The 20,797-nt window shown below is 45.2% G+C and overlaps 1 protein-coding gene across 7 annotated transcripts; it reads left to right on the plus strand.

Annotated features, from left to right (window-relative positions):
- Positions 1-3,577: 3,577 nt before the first annotated feature.
- On the plus strand, positions 3,578-20,694 carry cep43 (centrosomal protein 43). Of its 7 annotated transcripts, none has more exons than XM_048985396.1 (19): positions 3,578-3,724; positions 4,294-4,347; positions 6,204-6,258; positions 7,146-7,234; positions 7,409-7,546; positions 10,685-10,741; positions 10,986-11,056; positions 11,248-11,306; positions 11,475-11,536; positions 11,687-11,767; positions 12,469-12,528; positions 15,035-15,243; positions 15,509-15,583; positions 15,945-16,022; positions 16,677-16,775; positions 18,328-18,443; positions 18,706-18,736; positions 18,958-19,060; positions 19,655-20,694. In XM_048985396.1, the coding sequence occupies exons 1-19, from the start codon at positions 3,641-3,643 to the stop codon at positions 19,727-19,729; spliced, it is 1,596 nt and encodes a 531-aa protein (XP_048841353.1). In that variant the 5' UTR covers positions 3,578-3,640; the 3' UTR covers positions 19,730-20,694. The 7 variants fall into 7 exon arrangements, with proteins under 7 accessions (XP_048841353.1, XP_048841354.1, XP_048841356.1 ...); XM_048985397.1 differs by having other exon boundaries at positions 15,512-15,583; XM_048985399.1 differs by lacking the exon at positions 15,945-16,022.
- Positions 20,695-20,797: the final 103 nt, after the last annotated feature.

Raw genomic sequence — 20,797 nt, forward strand, 5'->3', positions numbered from 1 at the left:
CCCCTGTCTTGTCAACACTGAGTACTTGTTCAGAGTAACATATTAATGAGGAAAGCCTTAACAGGCAGAAGACCTGGTACCTTAAAAAAGACCTGGAAGACCTGGTACCTCTTGTGTGTACAGCTTGGGTGTGGCCGTTCCAGGCATGGTGAGGTTCCAGGGGCTGCCCGGCGGCCTTTGCCCCGCCCCCCCTTGTTAACGCACCCTGAGGCTCCAGGGGCTGCCCGGCGGGCTTTGCCCCCCCCCCCCTTGTTAGCGCACCCTGAGCTTCCAGGGGCTACCCGGCTGCCTTTGCCCCGCAAAGGGTTTCACCTGCCGCCATCTTGAGAGCTTCATGTCTGCAGATCATGTCATCAATCTCATCAACGACCTGAGATCCCCACTTATGAGACCAGTATAGCCAGATCTGTGCAATAGGACATGATTTAATAATTATTAACAGCGACCTGGCAGAGACCACCAACAGTGGCACAGCCAAGGAAGTTAACGCCACACACGCATTCTGAGGTAAACGATTACAACACTTATTAATTGCAGTGCTAATATATGGACACACTCATTACGTCACAATTTCAAATTGTAGATATCCGTGGCACCGCACACATAAAGGTATGCCGGTAGCCGGAATAATTAACTGTTACTAGTAAGTACCAGTATGTTTTACTTATGCGATGGTTTAAGCCCCCACGTCCACAAATACCAGTATTCAGGTAAGCTGGACTAGGTGTGCTTATTTTTGTAATCTTTCCCTACTTGCCTACATTTCTGTCTGATACATCCTTCTGTTTTAATCCCATATATCATGATAGAAGGAAGACACCTTACTTTCCATTAAGGACTTGCTGATTAATAGGTGTAACTTCCTTGAATGCTAGTTTAATAATTCAGGGACTTGGGTTTCACTTGAATAAAGGATACCCTCTCCCCTGTGTAGTATTGTTGGAGAATGCTGGAGTCCTTTATTGTTTTCTCTCTACATGCTAAACATAATGAGAAAACATAACGTTAACTATAACAGCTATGCCGAGGACACCCAAGTAAACATTTCAGTTACGCCTAACGACACCACATCTATTGTCACCTTAGCTAATTGCTTTAATGAAGTCAAAACCTGGATGGCGGAAAACTTCTTATCACTAAATGCTCAGAAAATCGAGGTTCTGTTGTTTGGAGCCGGGTCTGCATATAGGAATTTTATAATCTCCGTACTTCACTCCAAAGGGCTGAACTTTTCCCTCAGCAGCTGAGCCCGTAACCTAGGCGTCATCCTAGATATAAACCTCTCATTCAAATCACATGTAAATGCAGTATGGAAGGCGGCTTCCTACAGCTACGTCACATCGCCAAACTGCGACGATTTATTACTATTCAAGACACAGAGAAATTGATACGTGCCTTTGTGTACAGTAGGCTAGATCACTGTAATACTCTGGAATCTGCGAGCACACACCGTACACTAAATACCTTGCAGCATTTTCAACATGCAGCAGCTTGAATTGTCACCAGGAGCAGGAAGTTTGAACACATAACCCCTGTTCTTAGTTCCCTCCATTGGCTTCCTGTTAAGTTTAGAGCTGATTTCAAAGTTCTCCTACTTACATATAAGGCACTTAAAGGTCTAGCTCCTGCTTACGTGACAGAATTGCTTCAAGTTTACAAGCCGCGTCGTCCACTCAGGTCACAGAATGCCGGTTTCCTTGTCATTCCACATACTGTATAAATAAAGTGAGAGTGGGCGGTAAAGCATTCTGCTGCAAGGCCCCTATATTGTGGAATGGTTTACCAGCCTATGTTCGGGATGCCAATTCGGTCTTGGTCTTTAAATCTCGACTAAAGACCCATTACTTCAGTTTAGCTTACCTGCAACCTAACACAACATAACTATTGCTGTTGGTGCTGCTGTACATGTCTTTTTATCTACTATGCTTGTCCATTTATGTGTCAACGCATGTTTTGACCATCCATGCTCTCTGCCATCCCACATGTCCGGATGGTGCCTGGGGTGGGCACCATCTGAGCTGGAGTCCAACCCCATGGAGGGGTGACATCACGAATGGGACCTACGTACTGTATCATCGTGGGTGCAGCCTTCCAACCCAGCCCACCCTATACAGACCAGCATGGAGAATTATTGTCTTTTTCTATAATCACAGCTTCTACCTACCTTTTAGAGAGTCCACTCTTTTCTGTTTTCAGTAATGTTAATATTGCCATGGGGGGGGTGGGCAGCCAGCTGACCTTGGAACCCCGGAGGTTTCTTTTCTCCTTACTTAGGAGTTTTTGGTTCCTCTCCTCCGTTATCTTCTGCCTTTCTTTATTTAATTCCTTTCCTCCCTTTTACCCGTTCTCTATTTCTCTCTAATGATGTTTTATGTTTCATAACACATCCATGTAAAGTGCTTTGGGATGACTCTGTTGTGAAAGACGCTATATAAAAATAAATAAAAAAACTGAACTGAATTGAATTACTGTAATACAGTTTCACCATATAGTATATGCACAATGAAAGGGACAGAGTATGTTTGTGTATATCACAATTATTGCTGTACATATTTCTTTTGCTTCATTCTTGCAAGAGTCACAAAAACTGCTAACCCTCATTTACAGAGATTATTCAATTTATTTTAGCCTTTTATTTTCATAACTTTCATAACTAAACCCTCTACCGAAAAGCTTTTAAAAAAGACCTTCTTTAAGGGAGAATGTCATTTCACATGCATAGCAAACCCCTGTATTGTTTCAAAGTCAATAATAAGGTAAGTCTGGTAGACCTAATATTTTGGGTATTCAGTCTTAAGCAGTTACATAAAATTATATAATTTAAATGATCTTCATGTTGGTGTAGAACTATGATATTATGTCTTGTCAATGTGTCAGCTGCGCCATTTGAAAACCTCTACTAAAATCACCCCAGTATTTGCAGATACCATCCAATACACCCAAGAGGTGCCCCTAAGGAGAGGTTTGGGAACTTAAGCACAGTTTATTTAGCCATCCAATAACTGTCAGTAACTTTTTGGAGAACAGGTGAAATTCTTGTTTATTTTTTGTGTTACTGTTAATTAGCATATGTTCATGTGAAATTTTTTGACTGCCTAAGACATTTGCACGGTACTGTATGTAACAGCTTTATTACCTTGTAAATAGTCTGTATAGTTTGAAAACTACCCAGACGCTTTTGATGTAGCTAATTTTAGATTTATAATGGAATAATATTGATTTGCCGTAAGATTTCTTGCGTGAAACGTGAGACTGAAAGCGTGAGAGCTAGCAGCTCTGTTATGAATATATAACCCCTTAATACATGTTTGTCCTAAGTAACCAGGTATAACCGAATTAAGTGAAAAGATGGAAGAAAACTGATATTTTATTGCACAGCCTTGACTGCCTGACAAAAAAACATTCCCTTATATTTTTTCTATATCGGTATCTGTATATTCCCATCGAATTGTTCGTCAAAAACTAAAATAAAAAATACATACACACATACGCACGCATACATTTTTAGGAATCGATGGGATGTCCTGATGCTGAGTCTATTGCATACATTTAAACTTTAAACGAAGACGTAAAACCTACTGTTGAATCTGCGGAAGTTAATGATCAGATATCAGGGTTTGTTTAGGTTGTCTTGGTAAAGATGTCTGCCGCGGAGGAGGATACAGAGCTGCGGGATCTTCTTATTCAAAACTTAGAAAATAACGGCGTTCTCAATAAAATCAAGGTAACGAAACATGCGAAGTTGGATGTCGTTTATACACATTTCTATTGTACTATTGCTATTTCTAATTCTGCTGATGGTGTTAATAGGAAGTGTCTGTGCGCCAACGCTAAATCTGTTTGTTTGGCTAGCTTGCTAACTAGGCCGCAGCAAAACACTGCAGTAGGTTTACATTGGCATTTTTATTTTTAAATGTTTATCGATCACTGTACTCACTAGTAGATCGTTATACTAACACATGTATAGTTAGGTAACGTTTTTTTTGTTATTCGGTGTGAAGCATTCGCTTTTGATGCATAATTGGTATATACTGACATGACCTACAAATGCAGCTACTTACAGGTAGTTAATGAACCTGAATGAAATGACACCATGTTATGTGCTTATCAATATTGCATGAGCTGACTGTTGATATTTCCCGTATAAATGAATTTGATGAATCCATTTTTTTAAATAACTGCTATATTGCTCGTTTGTCTTGTTCCTTGTTAGTCGTTTTTAATGATCAGGGGCACTGATGAAACATGAGGTGAAGTTTTAAATATATTATTACTTCTTTGCTGTCTGTCCAGGCAGAACTTCGTGCTGCTGTGTTTCTTGCCTTGGAGCAGCAGGACAAAGAAGAGGTACTGGCTTATGGACCTGCTGTGGTAGTTTTATGCTATAAGTGCACAGTACAGGGCTGGTGTGTGGCTTTGTGGGTTCAGCCTCTGTGTCCATGATTGGACAGTTGCAGCATAGACGCTTTAGCATTGGGCCCTTGAGCAAGGCCTTTAATACCAAAAAAATACTCCGGGTTTGCCTGACAGTTGGCTTGACCCTGCCTCCTAACCTCAAGCTTCTTTCTCACCTGTTCATGTGAGCCTGAAAGGAAAGCATGAAGGGTCGGGTGATAACTAAAGAACTCCTAGGTACTCCTACTTGTACAAATGGTAAATTAACCATTATCATTGACAGATTCATCTAATCATGATAAAATGTATTCATATATTAGCCGTTATTTGTAAAGTTTATCTTTCAGTAGTTTTTTTATATATTTGTTGTCATTGTTACTGGTCCTGTCTGTTCAGTTATATTATTGTACTTTTTTTATTGTATGTCTGTTTTCTTTTAAAATGCATTCAAATTTTTACAATATAACAGGTTTATCATTCAAAGAAATCTGAGTATGAGTTACATTTATACTACAGACCCAGCCCCTCGTATACTTTACAAACACTGCGGCAAAGGGATCACTTAGGTCTATGGCAGAGATGCCGTTTGCTGGACATCTGTGCTGATGAGTGTGTCCAGGAACAACTGGATGCAACATACAAAAGCACCGTATCTGGTGAAATACAGAACTATGTTATACATGCAGCATGATTAAATGAAAATTGCTACATTGCATACTCGATAAATCTATGAGGACCGTGTATCTTCTTGCCAATTGACTCCAAAAATAGCCACAAAATAAGGACATTAATCATGAACTCCATCGTACTTTGCAATAGCGCTATTCTCCCTGTGATTTCATCAACATAAAAAGCCACACGGTGATGATGAAAGGATGTTAAGTGCAGTGTGAGTGTAGACCAGCTGGGGAGTGGGATGGGAGAACGGTCATACTTGGGCAATGTACATGATAACCAGGCCGAGGGTGAGTACACCTACTTATCCAGTTATGTCCAGCATTAGCATATTACTCATTTAAGTGAAGATAAGGAGACAAAAACAGGTAACATATTTTCATTTATTTAGGTACCCACAGGACAGAAATGCCAGCAACAGCAAAAGTCATCTCAGTTGTGGCGTGAAATTAAACTATTAAACTGTTGACATGAGACAGCTCACATAGACTTGCATGCTTAAAATTGCTTAATTACCATCCAATCCGGCCAGTGGTTTAGGCTATGTCTAACTATGCTTGGGCAGTAATTCATTTTTCATTCTGTCATACTGTCCATGCGTTACATTGTAGTGTGAGATATTTTGACAGTATTTTCCAAAGCAATGCTAATTATTCACCGAGTGGAGGGAGGGCAGGGTTGTCCTCGTGATGAAACCTGCCAGCAAAATAGTCTCCAGACTGCGCTTTTCTGGTTTTTGGGAGTTACTGTGTTGTCACATTATTCTTCTGATTCACCCTTTGTTTCAGTGGTGTCTTTGCTGGCTGGTTTCACCCAGCTCAATTAATTTATGCCTGTCTGCCCCTAGTGGCAGATCCTGTATTCTACATCAGGCGACAAGGGCCAGTAGGTAAAGCAAAAATGAGGAAATGCATGCTAGATGACTTAATGCTTGGCGATATAAATATTCAAAAATTCAAACGTGAATTTCTGTCATCAAATAATATTTTTTAAATTAAATTTTATTTGAATAACAAAGCTTGACCTCCCAGGCCTATTGTGTGTGAAATGTCTGATTGCACCAGAACAAATTTCTCAAACATTTAAATACCTTTGGTGGAATAAAGTGACTCTGATTTTTTTTTCTCATGTAGAATAAACCTCCACTGGTCAATGAAAGTCTTAAGAAGTTTCTCAATACCAAAGATGGTGAGATTTATTGTTACATCCTAATGTGTGTGTTAGGACTCTTTGCCTGTGATTTAAAGGTTGCCAGTTTATATTAGGTTATGTTGTGTTATTTTGCTTAGCTTTAGATGAGTGTCTGCTGAATAAGTCTATCAGAGATGCACCAATTGTACCGGCCAGCTATCAGTATCGGCCAATACAGCAACAATCGACCATCAGCTAATATTTACCGCCGATAATTCCCTTTAAAATGGTGACCCATATTACTTTTCACACCCGCGGACTAAACAGTTAGAAAAATGCCTGGGGTGTGGAATAATTGTAAAGTTAGCGAAACATCGCTCTAAACTTCACAAGGAGGATCTACTAATACGCATTTCAACACAATAAATTTGCTCACCTTAAGGTGAGACAGTGAATAGTATGACGTGTTTCTGAAAAACAAATTCCAGTAACGAAGACTGCGGTACTGTTGAATAATTCTAATCCGTCAGTAACACAAGCGTTTGACAGCAACGTGCAAAATCATAAGATATCACTGGAAAATTACAGAGTTTATCACACTTGATTAGCCTTTCTCTGTTGTAAATGTGGTATATAAGATGTATACACTCTTCAAATATGGTGCTTTGGGACTGTTGTATGCCAGATTTGGTGTTTTCTTACTAAAAAACAAATTTGTTTTTTCATATTTTTGGATTGTAATTAATTTTAATTTATTTGGGTGGAGTATCCCTTTAAACCTATTTAAACAGAACCTCCCAGTCTATCAGTGTCATAAAATTATCGGTATCGGGCAGAAATTTCCTGATCAGTGCAGCACTAAAATACATGTAATGAAACTTTACCTTTTGGTCAGTGTTTGGTCATATGTTCTCACTGCGGTTTATCGGCTCCTCTGTCTCCAGGGCGTTTAGCTACCAGCCTCGTCATTGACTTCCTGCAGGTGTTTAATTTGGATTTCACACTTGCTGTCTTCCAGCCTGAAATAAATACAGTGAGTATTTACAGTTTTACAGCTAAGAAAAAAAAGAAATGTATGACCGTAAATATCCCTGTCTGCCTTTTGAAAACCGAGGTGTGGAGTGGTGTCCAGTTCTGTCTGGGTCTGGCCTTTCAGAGAACTGATTGTACCGCTTGTTTGTGATTGATTGCGACTGTGTGGCGTCAGCTCAATGGGCTGGAGAACCGTGAGGCAGCCACTCAGGAACTGGCCATTGGGGACCTGGATGACCAGAAGGAGGCACCACTCTTGCTGGAGCTTATCAAGAGGAACAGACAAAAGGACAAGCCTTGTGTGTCAACCGAGGTAAACCCACCAGCATCTCCTATGTATACTCAGTACATTAAATTGTGCAGTAGCTGAGCAGATGCAGCAGTATTGCTGAGAATATGTCATTGCCTTCTGCCTCCTTACTAAATTGCCCACTGGTGCTCATTTTAATTAGGCTTGTTAACCTTATGCTCTTCACCTGCCCATGCAAATTTTTCTCTTTTTAACAAGTGAATATGAGACCTCGGCTCTTCCCCTTCAGTCTTGACATTTCAAGACATTTTAAATTGAGCTTCCATTATGAATACATCTAAAACTTAGATTCTTCTTCAGAATATTATTATTTCATTTTTTTATAATAATATTATTATAATGACCTTGAGTGGCTAAATTGAGTATGTTAGTCCATCAAAATGCACAGTAGGTAAATTCTGCTTGGTTTAATTCAATCGATTACATTACTTTTGGTCTGTTGGTAAATAGTGCCCTTCCAAACAGTAGAAGCAAAGGTGTTAAAGGCCTTGCACTTCATGTCCAGTTGACGCTATGGCCCATGGGCAGATTTTCTCTCCGTACTGATAGCAAGACATGCATGCAAACATCATTTACCAGCAGATAAGGCTAAAAATAGGGCGGGGAAAGGCAGTAAGGTGTTTCATCTAGATTTCCATAAGGGGACACCCCTTAGACTGCCAGCGCCTGTGATCTTGCTTTCCAGACTGCACGCCTTAGGCAGTTCAGAGAGGGAATGAGGGTTTGGCATTCTGATGCCTCATAGGTGAGGACTTCAGTGTGTTGTCCTCAGCTTAACAGGAAGTCATGAGATACGTAAGCAGGGTAAATGTAGTCGCCTTTTCTGTCTCGGGGTGCAGTTCTTGAAGATGTTGAATTCACTCTGACTCAGATGGCATGCAGTCCATTGCCCTACTAGTCATCAAATCTGGTATAAATGAAACTGTTTATATGCTTTTTCTTGCATAATACAAAAAAAGAAATGCTCCATTAGGTTTATAAGCTCTATATAAGCCGTTTATAAGCAGAAATTAGGTGTGGTTCTGGTCTTTGGCAGTGATTTTGTAATGTATATTTTATGCAGTGTAGTTATTTTTTTTACTTGCACTATATTCTAATAACCTATTTAAAAAAGAACACATTGTTACTGAAGCATAGGCAGAAACAGACTGTGATCTGCTGCGTTAATGTGATAGCACAGCTTTACATTCAGGTGACATGAACACAGCTGCAGCGTGACCCTCTTTCTTAATGGTGTTTGATAGGAAGCCTCTGCACAGAGCCGTGTGCTTCCAGGTGGCTTCTAGCCTCCAGTGACAGTGGGCTTCCTTTCTGCACAGAGCCGTGTGCTTCCAGGTGGCTTCTAGCCTCCAGTGACAGTGGGCTTCCATTCTGCACAGAGCTGTGTGCTTCCAGGTGGCTTCTAGCCTCCAGTGACAGTGGGCTTCCTTTCTGCACAGAGCTGTGTGCTTCCAGGTGGCTTCTAGCCTCCAGTGACAGTGGGCTTCCTTTCTGCACAGAGCCGTGTGCTTCCAGGTGGCTTCTAGCCTCCAGTGACAGTGGGCTTCCTTTCTGCACAGAGCCATGTGCTTCCAGGTGGCTTCTAGCCTCCAGTGACAGTGAGCTTCCTTTATGCACAGAACCATATGCTTCCCGGTGGCTTCTAGCCTCCAGTGACAGTGGACTTCCTTTCTGCACAGAGCCGTGTGCTTCCAGGTGGCTTCTAGCCTCCAATTACAGTGGGCTTCCTTTCTGCACAGAGCCGTGTGCTTCCAGGTGGCTTCTAGCCTCCAGTGACAGTGGGCTTCCTTTCTGCACAGAGCCATGTGCTTCCAGGTGGCTTCTAGCCTCCAGTGACAGTGAGCTTCCTTTATGCACAGAACCATATGCTTCCCGGTTGCTTCTAGCCTCCAGTGACATTGAGCTTCCTTTCTGCACAGAGCCGTGTGTTTCCAGGTGGCTTCTAGCCTCCAGTGACAGTGAGCTTCCTTTATGCACAGAACCATATGCTTCCCGGTGGCTTCTAGCCTCCAGTGACATTGAGCTTCCTTTCTGCACAGAGCCGTGTGCTTCCAGGTGGCTTCTAACCTCCAGTGACAGTGGGCTTCCTTTCTGCACAGAGCCGTGTGCTTCCAGGTGGCTTCTAGCCTCCAGTGACAGTGGGCTTCCTTTCTGCACAGAGCCGTGTACTTCCAGGTGGCTTCTAGCCTCTAGTGACAGTGGGCTTCCTTTCTGCACAGAGCCGTGTGCTTCCCAGTGGCTTATAACCTCCAATGACAGTGGGCTTCCTTTCTGCTCTCTGTCTGTTGATCCTCTGGAAATAGGCCTGCAGTTACACTGGCTCTGTAAATTTTCCTTGTTTCCCTCTTCTCTGCCTCCTCCTCCTGTTTCTGGATGGTTTTCTCTCACCTCCCCCTCTACGGGTGATTTCGCCCCCCAGGGACACCGGTCCCCATATATGACCAAGGTAGCAGTGAGTCCTAATTGCTCCCAGACGACATGCTTATGGTGTTCGGTCTGTGCATCTTTGTGACCCATGATGAACCGATACCTCAGCTTAGTCGCTGCCTTGTTATAAATAACTCATTGTTAAGTCTCGTGCCTGTTACATGGTGATTCCAAGTGGCCCAACCTACACAGTTACACCCCTGTGTCTGTGTTTTAATGTCATTTACATATTGCACATCCATTCCGCTGACGAAGGATATCACTCTCCTTTAATGCATGTTATGTGCTACCATTCTGAATATCTGGGTCATACGTAGGTATAATTGCCACATTGTTTAATCCTCCATTTGTTCAGAAAATATGGTTTTCCTGTTGATCACGGGGTTTCTGAAAACAAATGTGCCCTACTTTTTCATGTATGCCTTTTACTCTATGTACCCCCCCCCCCCCCCCCCGCTTGCAGTACTTCAATAAGAAAAACACAGAAGAATGTACCAGAATACAAATGAACATTGATATTTAATTTCTGTCATGCGTAGTGCTGTCACATAAAGATGGAACATTGTCTATTTTCCTTGAAGTACGTATCTTACTGTAATGTAAATAAATGATATTGACCATAATTGAACACTTCTGATCATTTTAGAATGTTAACTTTTTCACAAATCTAGTTCTGTCAAATCCCTAATTAGTGATGTTTTTACCTTCATGCAGGAACTGTCACCCAGGCAGGTTACAGACGCAAGAAGAAAATTTGACACTTACGACAAGGTATCGGTCCTCTTTACTCAGGGAGGATTTGCCACGTGCTGTTGGCAGATCTTGGCCTATAGTTCTGTCGGTGTTTGGGGGGCAGTTGATGCCTTTTATGTGAATTTATCCATTGCTGGAAAATAAAATTCAGCATAGCCCAGTTCATTCACGGCTTTAAAGTGAATCCTCAAGAACAACCACGAAAACATCAAATGTATTAAAATTATGAATTAATTTTCTGTCTTTTTTTTTTTTTTAACAGGAAAGACGTGGCGAAATCACAACGGAAAACTTGAGAATTCTGTTTTCGGACGTCTGTCCTGGCTTCCACAAGTAGGTTTCAGTTGTATTTAGTGTACTTTTATTTTTCAAAGCCTTTGTCATGTTTTGCGGAACTGATCTTCACTACGGTGGTCCTATCCAACATGCAGCAATCACAAAATGTCGATGGTTAATGACAAATGTAACACTGTACGGTGTTCCTCAAACGTGACACAGTCACAGAATGTGTGTTTGAATTAAAGGAGTGTCTTGGACCAGCATGTGAATGAGGAACTCGCTCTCGACAGGAGCCTCGGCAGCAGTGAGTCCCCTTACCACATACTGGCCTGTTACTCGCCTCATGGTTGTTTTTCCTCCGTAAATGTGAACTTACTTCCGCACAATATTGTAAGCATCCAGGCAGGTAGGGCTGCTTCCATGGCAACACAGTATCATTAATTATCCCCGTATCCTGTTTTATTCACCGCAGCTGTGAGCTTTCAGGACTTCCTGGGATTGTATAAGCGCTTCTTTCATCAGTGTAGGAGTGTGGTAAGTAACACACCAGGTTTTATCAATTAAAATATAATCAGCATCTTTCTGCTTTCTGTGATTGGCAGTCAGGATTCCTGGAAATGGCAATGCTTGTGCGTGTATTTGCTTTTATTTATTTAGTTTTTCTTAATTTCGTCCCCCAAAAAGTTTAGCGGTGATGGATCTGATACAACGTTGGCTCCAGCTAAACTGCATGAGGAGAAACTCGGTACATCCTTGTCGAGTAAGGTGAGTGACACATTTCTTAAATCCTTTTAATTCCGTGACGTTCCCCTCACCTCTCCTTTCCTCAGTTGTAGCAGCTGTAGCTAGCTGTAAAGTGATACTTAGAAATATATCCATAGTACATGTTAAATCGTTATAACTTCCAACACACAGCGTCACAGTTTGAAAACATTCTGTGGAGACACTCTTACTCAGAATGTCTGAGACGGCAAAATTATGCTGTATCAACATCATGCGCTGCATGGTTTTATATCTCGGTTCCAGCAGATAGAAAACCTCTGTCTCCATAGTCATGAGTGCAACAAGAAAAATGGCGCAAGTGTTTCCCATCACGACCGACCTGAGAAGGCACAGTGGTGTCTAGTTTACTGCAGATATCTGTGTTGTTTTAGAGAAATGCATTGAAATGGTTTTTTTGTTTTAATTTCTTGTCTTGCTTTCTGTGAAAAGGACAAAGAGGTTAGTAAAAATTAATATCACGCAGCCTTTTGTTTTCCCATTAATATCAGTATAGAGTTCCTGACAATTTTTTGTATAGCTGGACGCTTTTAGACAGTAAATTACCTTTATAATTACCTCTTTTTTACCTCGCACAAGAACTGTGCCTGAGTCAGATCTAGTTTCTGCTCTCTGGTGCTCTCTTGCTTTTTGCTGAGAACCCATAGCCTAGTGCTGCACATTGACATACATGTTCTTGTGCACAGATACCCAGGTATAAAGGACTAATTAAACACAATGAGGAAATGGAAACAGCTGCTCCTAAGGTAACAGCCTGTCCAGAGTCAAGCCAGGTGGCTCATACTATATGAAATCAGCCTAACTGCTTCTAACAGCATTTCCTGGGACGTTACCATCACCTTTCCTTATGACAAAGCCAGCTGTGTGGGTGTGAGAGTCCTTCAAAACAAGCTGGTGCCGATGACGACGCTGAGACTGGGGCAGTGACTGAAGCCGCCGACAATGACAATACGGAGACTGTGACAGTGACTGAAGCCGGCGACGGTGACAATGCTGACTCTGGGACAGTGACTGAATCTGGCGGTAGTTACAGTGCTGAGACTGGGGCAGTGACTGAAGCCGGCGACGGTGACAATGCTGAGACTGGGGCAGTGACTGAAGCCGGCGACGGTGACAATGCTGAGACTGGGGCAGTGACTGAAGCCGGCGACGGTGACAATGCTGAGACTGGGGCAGTGACTGAAGCCGGCGACAGTGACAATGCTGAGACTGGGGCAGTGACTGAATCTGGCAGTGGTTACAGTGCTGTGACTGGGGCAGTGAATGAAGCTGGCGACGGTGACAGTGCTGTGACTAGGGCAGTGAATGAAGCTGGCGACGGTGACAATGCTGTGACTGGGGCAGTGACTGAATCTGGCGACGGTGACAGTGCTGTGACTGGGGCAGTGACTGAATCTGGCGACGGTGACAGTGCTGTGACTGGGGCAGTGACTAAAGCCGGCAACGGTGATGATGCTATGACTGGGGCAGTGACTGAAGCCGGAGACGGTGACAATGTTGAGACTGGGGCAGTGACTGAAGCCGGAGACGGTGACAATGTTGAGACTGGGGCAGTGACTGAAGCCGGAGACGGTGACAATGTTGAGACTGGGGCAGTGACTGAAGCCGGAGACGGTGACAATGTTGAGACTGGGGCAGTGACTGAAGCCGGAGACGGTGACAATGTTGAGACTGGGGCAGTGACTGAAGCCGGAGACGGTGACAATGTTGAGACTGGGGCAGTGACTGAAGCCGGAGACGGTGACAATGTTGAGCTTGGGGCAGTGACTGAAGCAGGAGACGGTGACAATGTTGAGACTGGGGCAGTGACTGAAGCCGGCGACGGTGACGATGCTGTGACTGGGGCAGTGACTGAAGCCGGAGACGGTGACAATGTTGAGACTGGGGCAGTGACTGAAGCCGGAGACGGTGACAATGTTGAGACTGGGGCAGTGACTGAAGCCGGCGACGGTGACGATGCTGTGACTGGGGCAGTGACTGAAGCCGGCGACGGTGACGATGTTGAGACTGGGGCAGTGACTGAAGCCGGCGACGGTGACGATGTTGAGACTGGGGCAGTGACTGAAGCCGGCGACGGTGACGATGCTGTGACTGGGGCAGTGACTGAAGCCGGAGACGGTGACGATGTTGAGACTGGGGCAGTGACTGAAGCCGGAGACGGTGACAATGTTGAGACTGGGGCAGTGACTGAAGCCGGCGACGGTGACGATGCTGTGACTGGGGCAGTGACTGAAGCCGGAGACGGTGACGATGTTGAGACTGGGGCAGTGACTGAAGCCGGAGACGGTGACGATGTTGAGACTGGGGCAGTGACTGAAGCCGGAGACGGTGACGATGTTGAGACTGGGGCAGTGACTGAAGCCGGAGACGGTGACAATGTTGAGACTGGGGCAGTGACTGAAGCCGGAGACGGTGACAATGTTGAGACTGGGGCAGTGACTGAAGCCGGAGACGGTGACAATGTTGAGACTGGGGCAGTGACTGAAGCCGGAGACGGTGACAATGTTGAGACTGGGGCAGTGACTGAAGCCGGAGACGGTGACAATGTTGAGACTGGGGCAGTGACTGAAGCCGGAGACGGTGACAATGTTGAGACTGGGGCAGTGACTGAAGCCGGAGACGGTGACAATGTTGAGACTGGGGCAGTGAATGAAGCCGGAGACGGTGACAATGTTGAGACTGGGGCAGTGACTGAAGCCGGAGACGGTGACAATGTTGAGACTGGGGCAGTGAATGAAGCCGGAGACGGTGACAATGTTGAGACTGGGGCAGTGACTGAAGCCGGCGACGGTGACGATGCTGTGACTGGGGCAGTGACTGAAGCCGGCGACGGTGACGATGCTGTGACTGGGGCAGTGACTGAAGCCGGAGACGGTGACAATGTTGAGACTGGGGCAGTGACTGAAGCCGGCAATGGTGACGATGCTGTGACTGGGGCAGTGACTGAAGCCGGAGACGGTGACAATGTTGAGACTGGGGCAGTGACTGAAGCCGGAGACGGTGACGATGCTGTGACTGGGGCAGTGACTGAAGCCGGAGACGGTGACGATGCTGTTACTGGGGCAGTGACTGAAGCCGGAGACGGTGACGACACTGAGACAGGCCACGGCTGAAGCCGACGATGATGGCAATACTAAAACTGAGGACACAGCACATTGATTGCTCGTCGACTGTCTACAGGCTCTTGTGGGATTAAGACCAGCATTACTGTCAGGGGCCTGACACTGACATTTGCCCGTGACTCTCACACAGGCTTCAGAGGCCAATCACAGCAGTACCACTTTGACCACTGACTCTCTGAAGAATAGAAGTCATGTGCAGTTGTCATCCCGGGAGCCAGGTCGCGAGGACAACCCCCCAACAGAAACCCGGAATCTGGACCCAGGGCTGGATGACGATGAAGATGAGGGCGATTCATTTTTTGATGATCCCTTGCCCAAGCCGCAGAAAACATATGGCTGGTAAGATGCAAATCCAAGGTTGTGTCATAGAGGTTTTTATAAAGATCTCCAAAATCACAGATTATTATATTATTTTTATGTTGATATATGATTCCAGTAGCATTATGTCTAAGTGATGAATGAACAGGACTGTGGGGTCTGTTATGACATCACAATGTGTGGCTTGAACCGTGTGAGTAGGTGCTCAGTTGCAGTGCTAAATACCTCCACTGGGGCATTCTGGTTGGGTTATAGAACCAAGCTGACCCTCCCCCCCCCTTCCCAGCAGCACCAGGGTCTCCTTTGCCGACAAAAGCAATGCAGGGTCAAGTTTCTCCACAAAGAAGAATGGCCACAAAGAGTAAGTACTGAATGCAACCTGTTAATTCCTGCCAAGGGAATTCTGGGTAATGAGACATACAGTATACAGCAGCTGGGCTGAATGTGTTGATATGTTTGAGGGATCGTGTGGGGCGCCGGCGGTCTGGGCTGGTTTGTGCTTGAGGGACGTCTGCGCAGCTGTGCACATGGCAGGTCCCTGGACGCGCAGCTGAGCAGACCCTCCTGCAGCCATCCTGTTTCTCGGTGTATAATGGAGGCCAGGAGCCCCCTCTGGGGGGGCCTCTGTGCAAGCAGCTCCCTTGTGTCCTCCTCTGCTGTGTTCTGTCTTTCCTGCTTCTTTCTCTTCCTGTCTTTTATCTGTGTTTCTCCTCGCCACAAAGTGTAAACCCCTCAGAGAAGGACAAAAGTGTGTGTGGGGACTCCTTTTCCCAGATGAGGAGGATGAGTAGCCTCACCGAGTAAGTGAGCAGCGGGGGGGCCCACATGTCGTCCGTCCCACCCCCACTGTCTGCCCCTAGCAACACTAATGTGACCGTCCCACCCCCCACTGTCTGCCCCTAGCAACACTAATGTAACCGTCCTGCCGCCACAGTCTTACTAACAGTCTTCTCTCCATGTCCACCCCCCCCCCCCCCCCCACCCCCGGCATCTGTCTAAAAGTCACGTGGATGCCTTTGCGTAAAGACAGAACGCAGAAAGGCCTTTCCGCAGACCGCATTCTGCTGACTGTGTCCGTGTGTGTGTGTGTGTGTGTGTGTGTGTGTGTGTGTGTGTGTGTTTGTGTGTGTGTGTGTCTCGGGGCGGGGGGGGAGACATTGGAGTTTTCAGCATGTGTGTGTGGTGGGTTTGGTCTGTCCCCGTGCCCAGACGGGGCCCCTTCAGAGCCGAATTCTGCTACATTCACGCCGCACATGTGTTTCTTGACGGCGTCTCCTTCGCGTGCGCGACTGTTGCCTGTCTGTCTGTCCGTCTCTGCCTGCCTGCCTGTCTGTCTGTCCTCCCATCTGTCCGGCCGCCCGTCGCCTGACCTCTGCGGACCATTGCTGCTCTTTTGCCTGCAGTCTTCTCCTCTCCCCTCCTTTTCTCTCACGCTCTGCCCTCTCCTGACTTAGCCTGTCTGCCATAAACAGCGACTCCGAGGACGACCCTGTGGGGGACACCTTTTCAGACCGCGCTAGCGGGGCCCTGCGTAGCGCCGAGACAGACGCCAGGTGAGAGAAGGGGCCATCCACGGGGGCCGCAGCTTTTTGCCGCGATATTGCGAGCACTTTGACGTGTGGTACTTCATACTGTATGTGAATCCCAGCGTAGCCACAAGTCATGTGCCCCTTTGGGACAGTAGCAGATGATGTTATGTGAAAGGGAAGTGGGCAGCAGTGAGGCCTGGCTGTGCGTGATCAGCGGCTCACAGCGACTCCTTTAATGGTCCTTTCACTGCCCTTCCATCACAACTGTAAAATTTGATGCCATTCTTATCAGAGTGCCACTTCATCTCATGTTTTGAGCTTTGCCTCGATGGTGCCCTGGCTGTGACAAACAAGGCTTTCACCACCTGAAAAATGTATTTAACATTAATTTTTTTCCAAATTAAAACCTTCATAAAGTAAGCATCATAGTGTCTGCAGTATATCAGACAGTTAAGTGCCGATTGTTTCTTGCACTTAGGATGAGTAGTAATTTTAACTGTAGTTGCACAATCTCACTATTGAGACTGTTTTCAAATTAAATGGCCTTCTGCTTGGACACCTGTGCAAAGTGTTGTCTTTGATATCAAGTTTATACATACAAATCTTAATACCGAATTTATCATAGGGGTGGCACAGTGGTGCACTGGTTAGCCCCGGGTTTGAGTCTGTGTGTGGAGTTTGCTCGTTCTCCCCATGTCATTCTGGGGTTTCCTCCTGTTACTCCAGTTTCCCCCCACAGTCCAAATACATGCTGCGGTTAATCAGTTACCAAGTTGTCCGTAAGTGTGCGTGTGTGAGTGAATGGTGTGTGAGTGAATGGTGTGTGAGTGAATGGTGTGTGAGTGAATCGTGTGTGTGTGTGTGTGTGTGTGTGTGTGGGCCCTGACGGGGGGTTGCCCCCCCACCCCCACCCTGGGTTGATCCCTACATTGTGCCTGTAGCCTCCAGGACATGCTCCAGCCCCCCCCCCCCCCCCCCCCCCCGACCTTAAATAGGATAAGCAGTTACAGAAAATGGATGGAGTTTGTCATATTACAGTATGTTCATGGTTTTCCATTGGTTGTACCACCTGACATGGAAACTATACAAGCTTAACCATGAGTTGAAAATGGTCATTTTTGTCAATATTTAATCTATGAACCTTTTCAATAATGGTCACTTATGTTCTTTTTCTTTATTCTATCACTGATTTTTGTTAAAACCTTCTTTTGCTGGCTTTGCTCCCTGACATATGAGGTAATGTAGATTTGCAGACAAACATTTTTATGTAGTCTTTTAAAACCTTTTTATGACTTTAAAGCTGTCAAATACAGAATTATGCCTAACTTATTGAATTCTATAAAGTATGTAACTACAAATTTTAAGTTTTCTTATTCTGATCATTTGTTTGGATGGTTACTGTACCTAACATTTTCAAATTTGAAATGCAAAGACATCAATTATGTTTTTAATGTATTAAATATGTTCACACTAAAGAGTTACACATCTTGTATTTATTAAAGGATTTTTTTTTATCTTTGAAATGAACTCTGGCACAAAACATGAATTATCACGTCACACAATTTCTGCGGCGCAGGATAAACGTCAGTAAACCTGCGGGTGCCCAGCTTGGCGCTGTGAACGACGGCCCCCCGCCCCGGAGCAGTGTGTCAGTGCAGCTGGTGCAGAACGACCTACAGGAGCACCGCAGCGGTGAGATACCTGACGCGGTGATGCTGATTTTAAGTGGGGCCAGTTATATTAGCGGGGGTGACCACACTCATGGTTCAGCTTAGAAAATTAAATAATGCTGTAATCCAGCTTCATTGGGCGCTATTTACTAGGCATGTCAAGGGTGCATATTACCAGGGGACGGGGTGTGTGGAAGCAGACTGATGGGGGATTTCTTTCTTTAATAACATCTTTATTTTTTATTTATTTGTGTATATTTATAAATGGGTTTGCTCCCCCACAGATGAAGAAGATTATGATGATGATTTTAACAGGTAAATCTTTAATAACTCTTTGTGAGTTACTATTTTGTTCACTATAGCATGCTGTTGTGCTCTGTGAATGTTTATTAGTGGCGTACTGGTGTTAGTGTGCCCTGCTGAACTTCCTCTGCTGCCTGCCTGTTTTTTTTTTTTTTTTTTTTTTATAAAAACTCGCCTGTTATGAAGTCTGTAGCTCTCTGCCTGCCCTAATCTCTCCCCCCCCCCCTATTCAGCACCAGCCATCGGTCAGATAACTCGAAAAGCGAGGTGAGCATCGGTGAGGACATCGACGAGGCCTCCGTGGAGGGTCCCGAGGGCAGCGATAAGGTGTCGGAGGTGAGGCCTCTATCGTAGTCTGCCCGGTGCCCTGTGGTCTGCAGCTGTCTCGCTACCGTGAGAAAGTCATGCGAGTTCGGGAGGAAGCAAACAGAGGTAGGGCTGCGATGTTCACCTGTAGAGGAAGGGGCGGGACGGAGGGTGGGGGAGGGGGGGTCACCTCTTTCCAGGTGACCCCGGGATGTTTTTACTTTAGCACATTACATCAGAAGCGGGTGATCAGGGGAGCAGCCAATCCGTTCCAGTTTCTGCCAAAGCTTGGCATTATCTATACATGCACCTTGAGCTCAGATATCGCGTCACTGATTTAGTAACCCTGAGAGGTAGATGAGTTTGTGGAAGCGCTGTTAGCAGCCTTACAGTAACTGCTGGCCGCAGGTTCCCGTAATGTCACGGGCGCAGCACAGTTCAGAAGGAGGCCACCCGGTCCATTAGACCAGGAAAACGGTGCATCTCTACCTTTTAATGAGAGATGTGAGGTGGTCCTGGGAGCAGGGGGGAGCGTAGGTGGGAGGGTAGGCGTCCTGCATCCTGCTTCCGGCCTGTGCATCTGCTTCTCTTGCTCTGACTCATCTTCCCAATCCTCCCCTTCAGCTAGAAGAGCTGACCCAGGACCACAGCGTGTCGCAGCTCAGCCAGGCCGCCGACTACATGGAGGAGGTAGCCTGACGGCCTAATTCCCCTCTCCCAGTCGTCGCAGAAGTTACACGCGGTACTTCCGCACACACGCGTGTGCGAGTGAGTCACAGCCGAGCTGGAACCTCGAACACTCTTTGCCACCTGTTTTGGGAGACTAATCAAAATGCTGGATGGATATTTATGACCTCGAAGGACTGCTTTTGAGGAGGGTACAATAATCCACACGTGGCTTGAACTATGTTCCAAAAAATATATATGATGATGTGATCCTCTCTGAAGGTCATGCTTGTGAACCCAGACGGCAATTTGTGCTCTGTGGGTTGGTATCATCAGTTATGGAAAGAGAAGTGGACCACAAAGGATATCTGACCTGCCTTGCATTAAAACCCGACATCCTGTCCTGGCTGCTGGGCTGTTCTCAGGGTTGCTGTGAATCCCCACATTTTTTCCAAACCTGCTTCCAAACATAGTGCAAATTCAATTTGAAGTCTATCATTGGTACATTTACTGTTTTCTGACAGATATAATTTAGCTTCATGCATTATAGCTACATCAGTAGTTGCTTATGTATTATTAGCACTGCTGAAGTAGTTTAAACGTGGCAACCCTGAGAGACAGCTCTGTCCTGCGTCTTCGGACAAGATTTAGTTTTGAATGTCGCAGTAAATTGATCCAGAAAGGCTGCTTTGCTCTAAGCCTCTGTTTTCCATGTCTAGCTTATGCTTACAGGCCTGTTTTAGCTTTCGTGAAACTTTTTCAATGAACACACTATCTGTTAGTGAATGTGGACCTTTCCCGCTCCGTCACACAGCTACGAAACACTTGCTGTGTTGCATTTTTCCGTATCATAACTATCCAGCATGCGTTTCTGTCGTCTGTCCAATCACAAACAAAACTTTGGGTTTTACTCGAGAAAATTCTGAGGTGTAATTAATTGTAGTGTATATTATGGGGAATGTACATCATTGGAGAAATTTAATAAACACAATATAGAAGTTGTTTTATTGCTTAAGACCTGCAAGACACAGCAGACAAGACGTTACTATTTTTGGCATCAATTTGTCAAATGTCAGGTTCTAAATATATCAGTGCAAAAAA

This window comes from Brienomyrus brachyistius, chromosome 19, assembly GCF_023856365.1.
Source record: "Brienomyrus brachyistius isolate T26 chromosome 19, BBRACH_0.4, whole genome shotgun sequence".
Lineage (NCBI taxonomy): Eukaryota > Metazoa > Chordata > Actinopteri > Osteoglossiformes > Mormyridae > Brienomyrus > Brienomyrus brachyistius.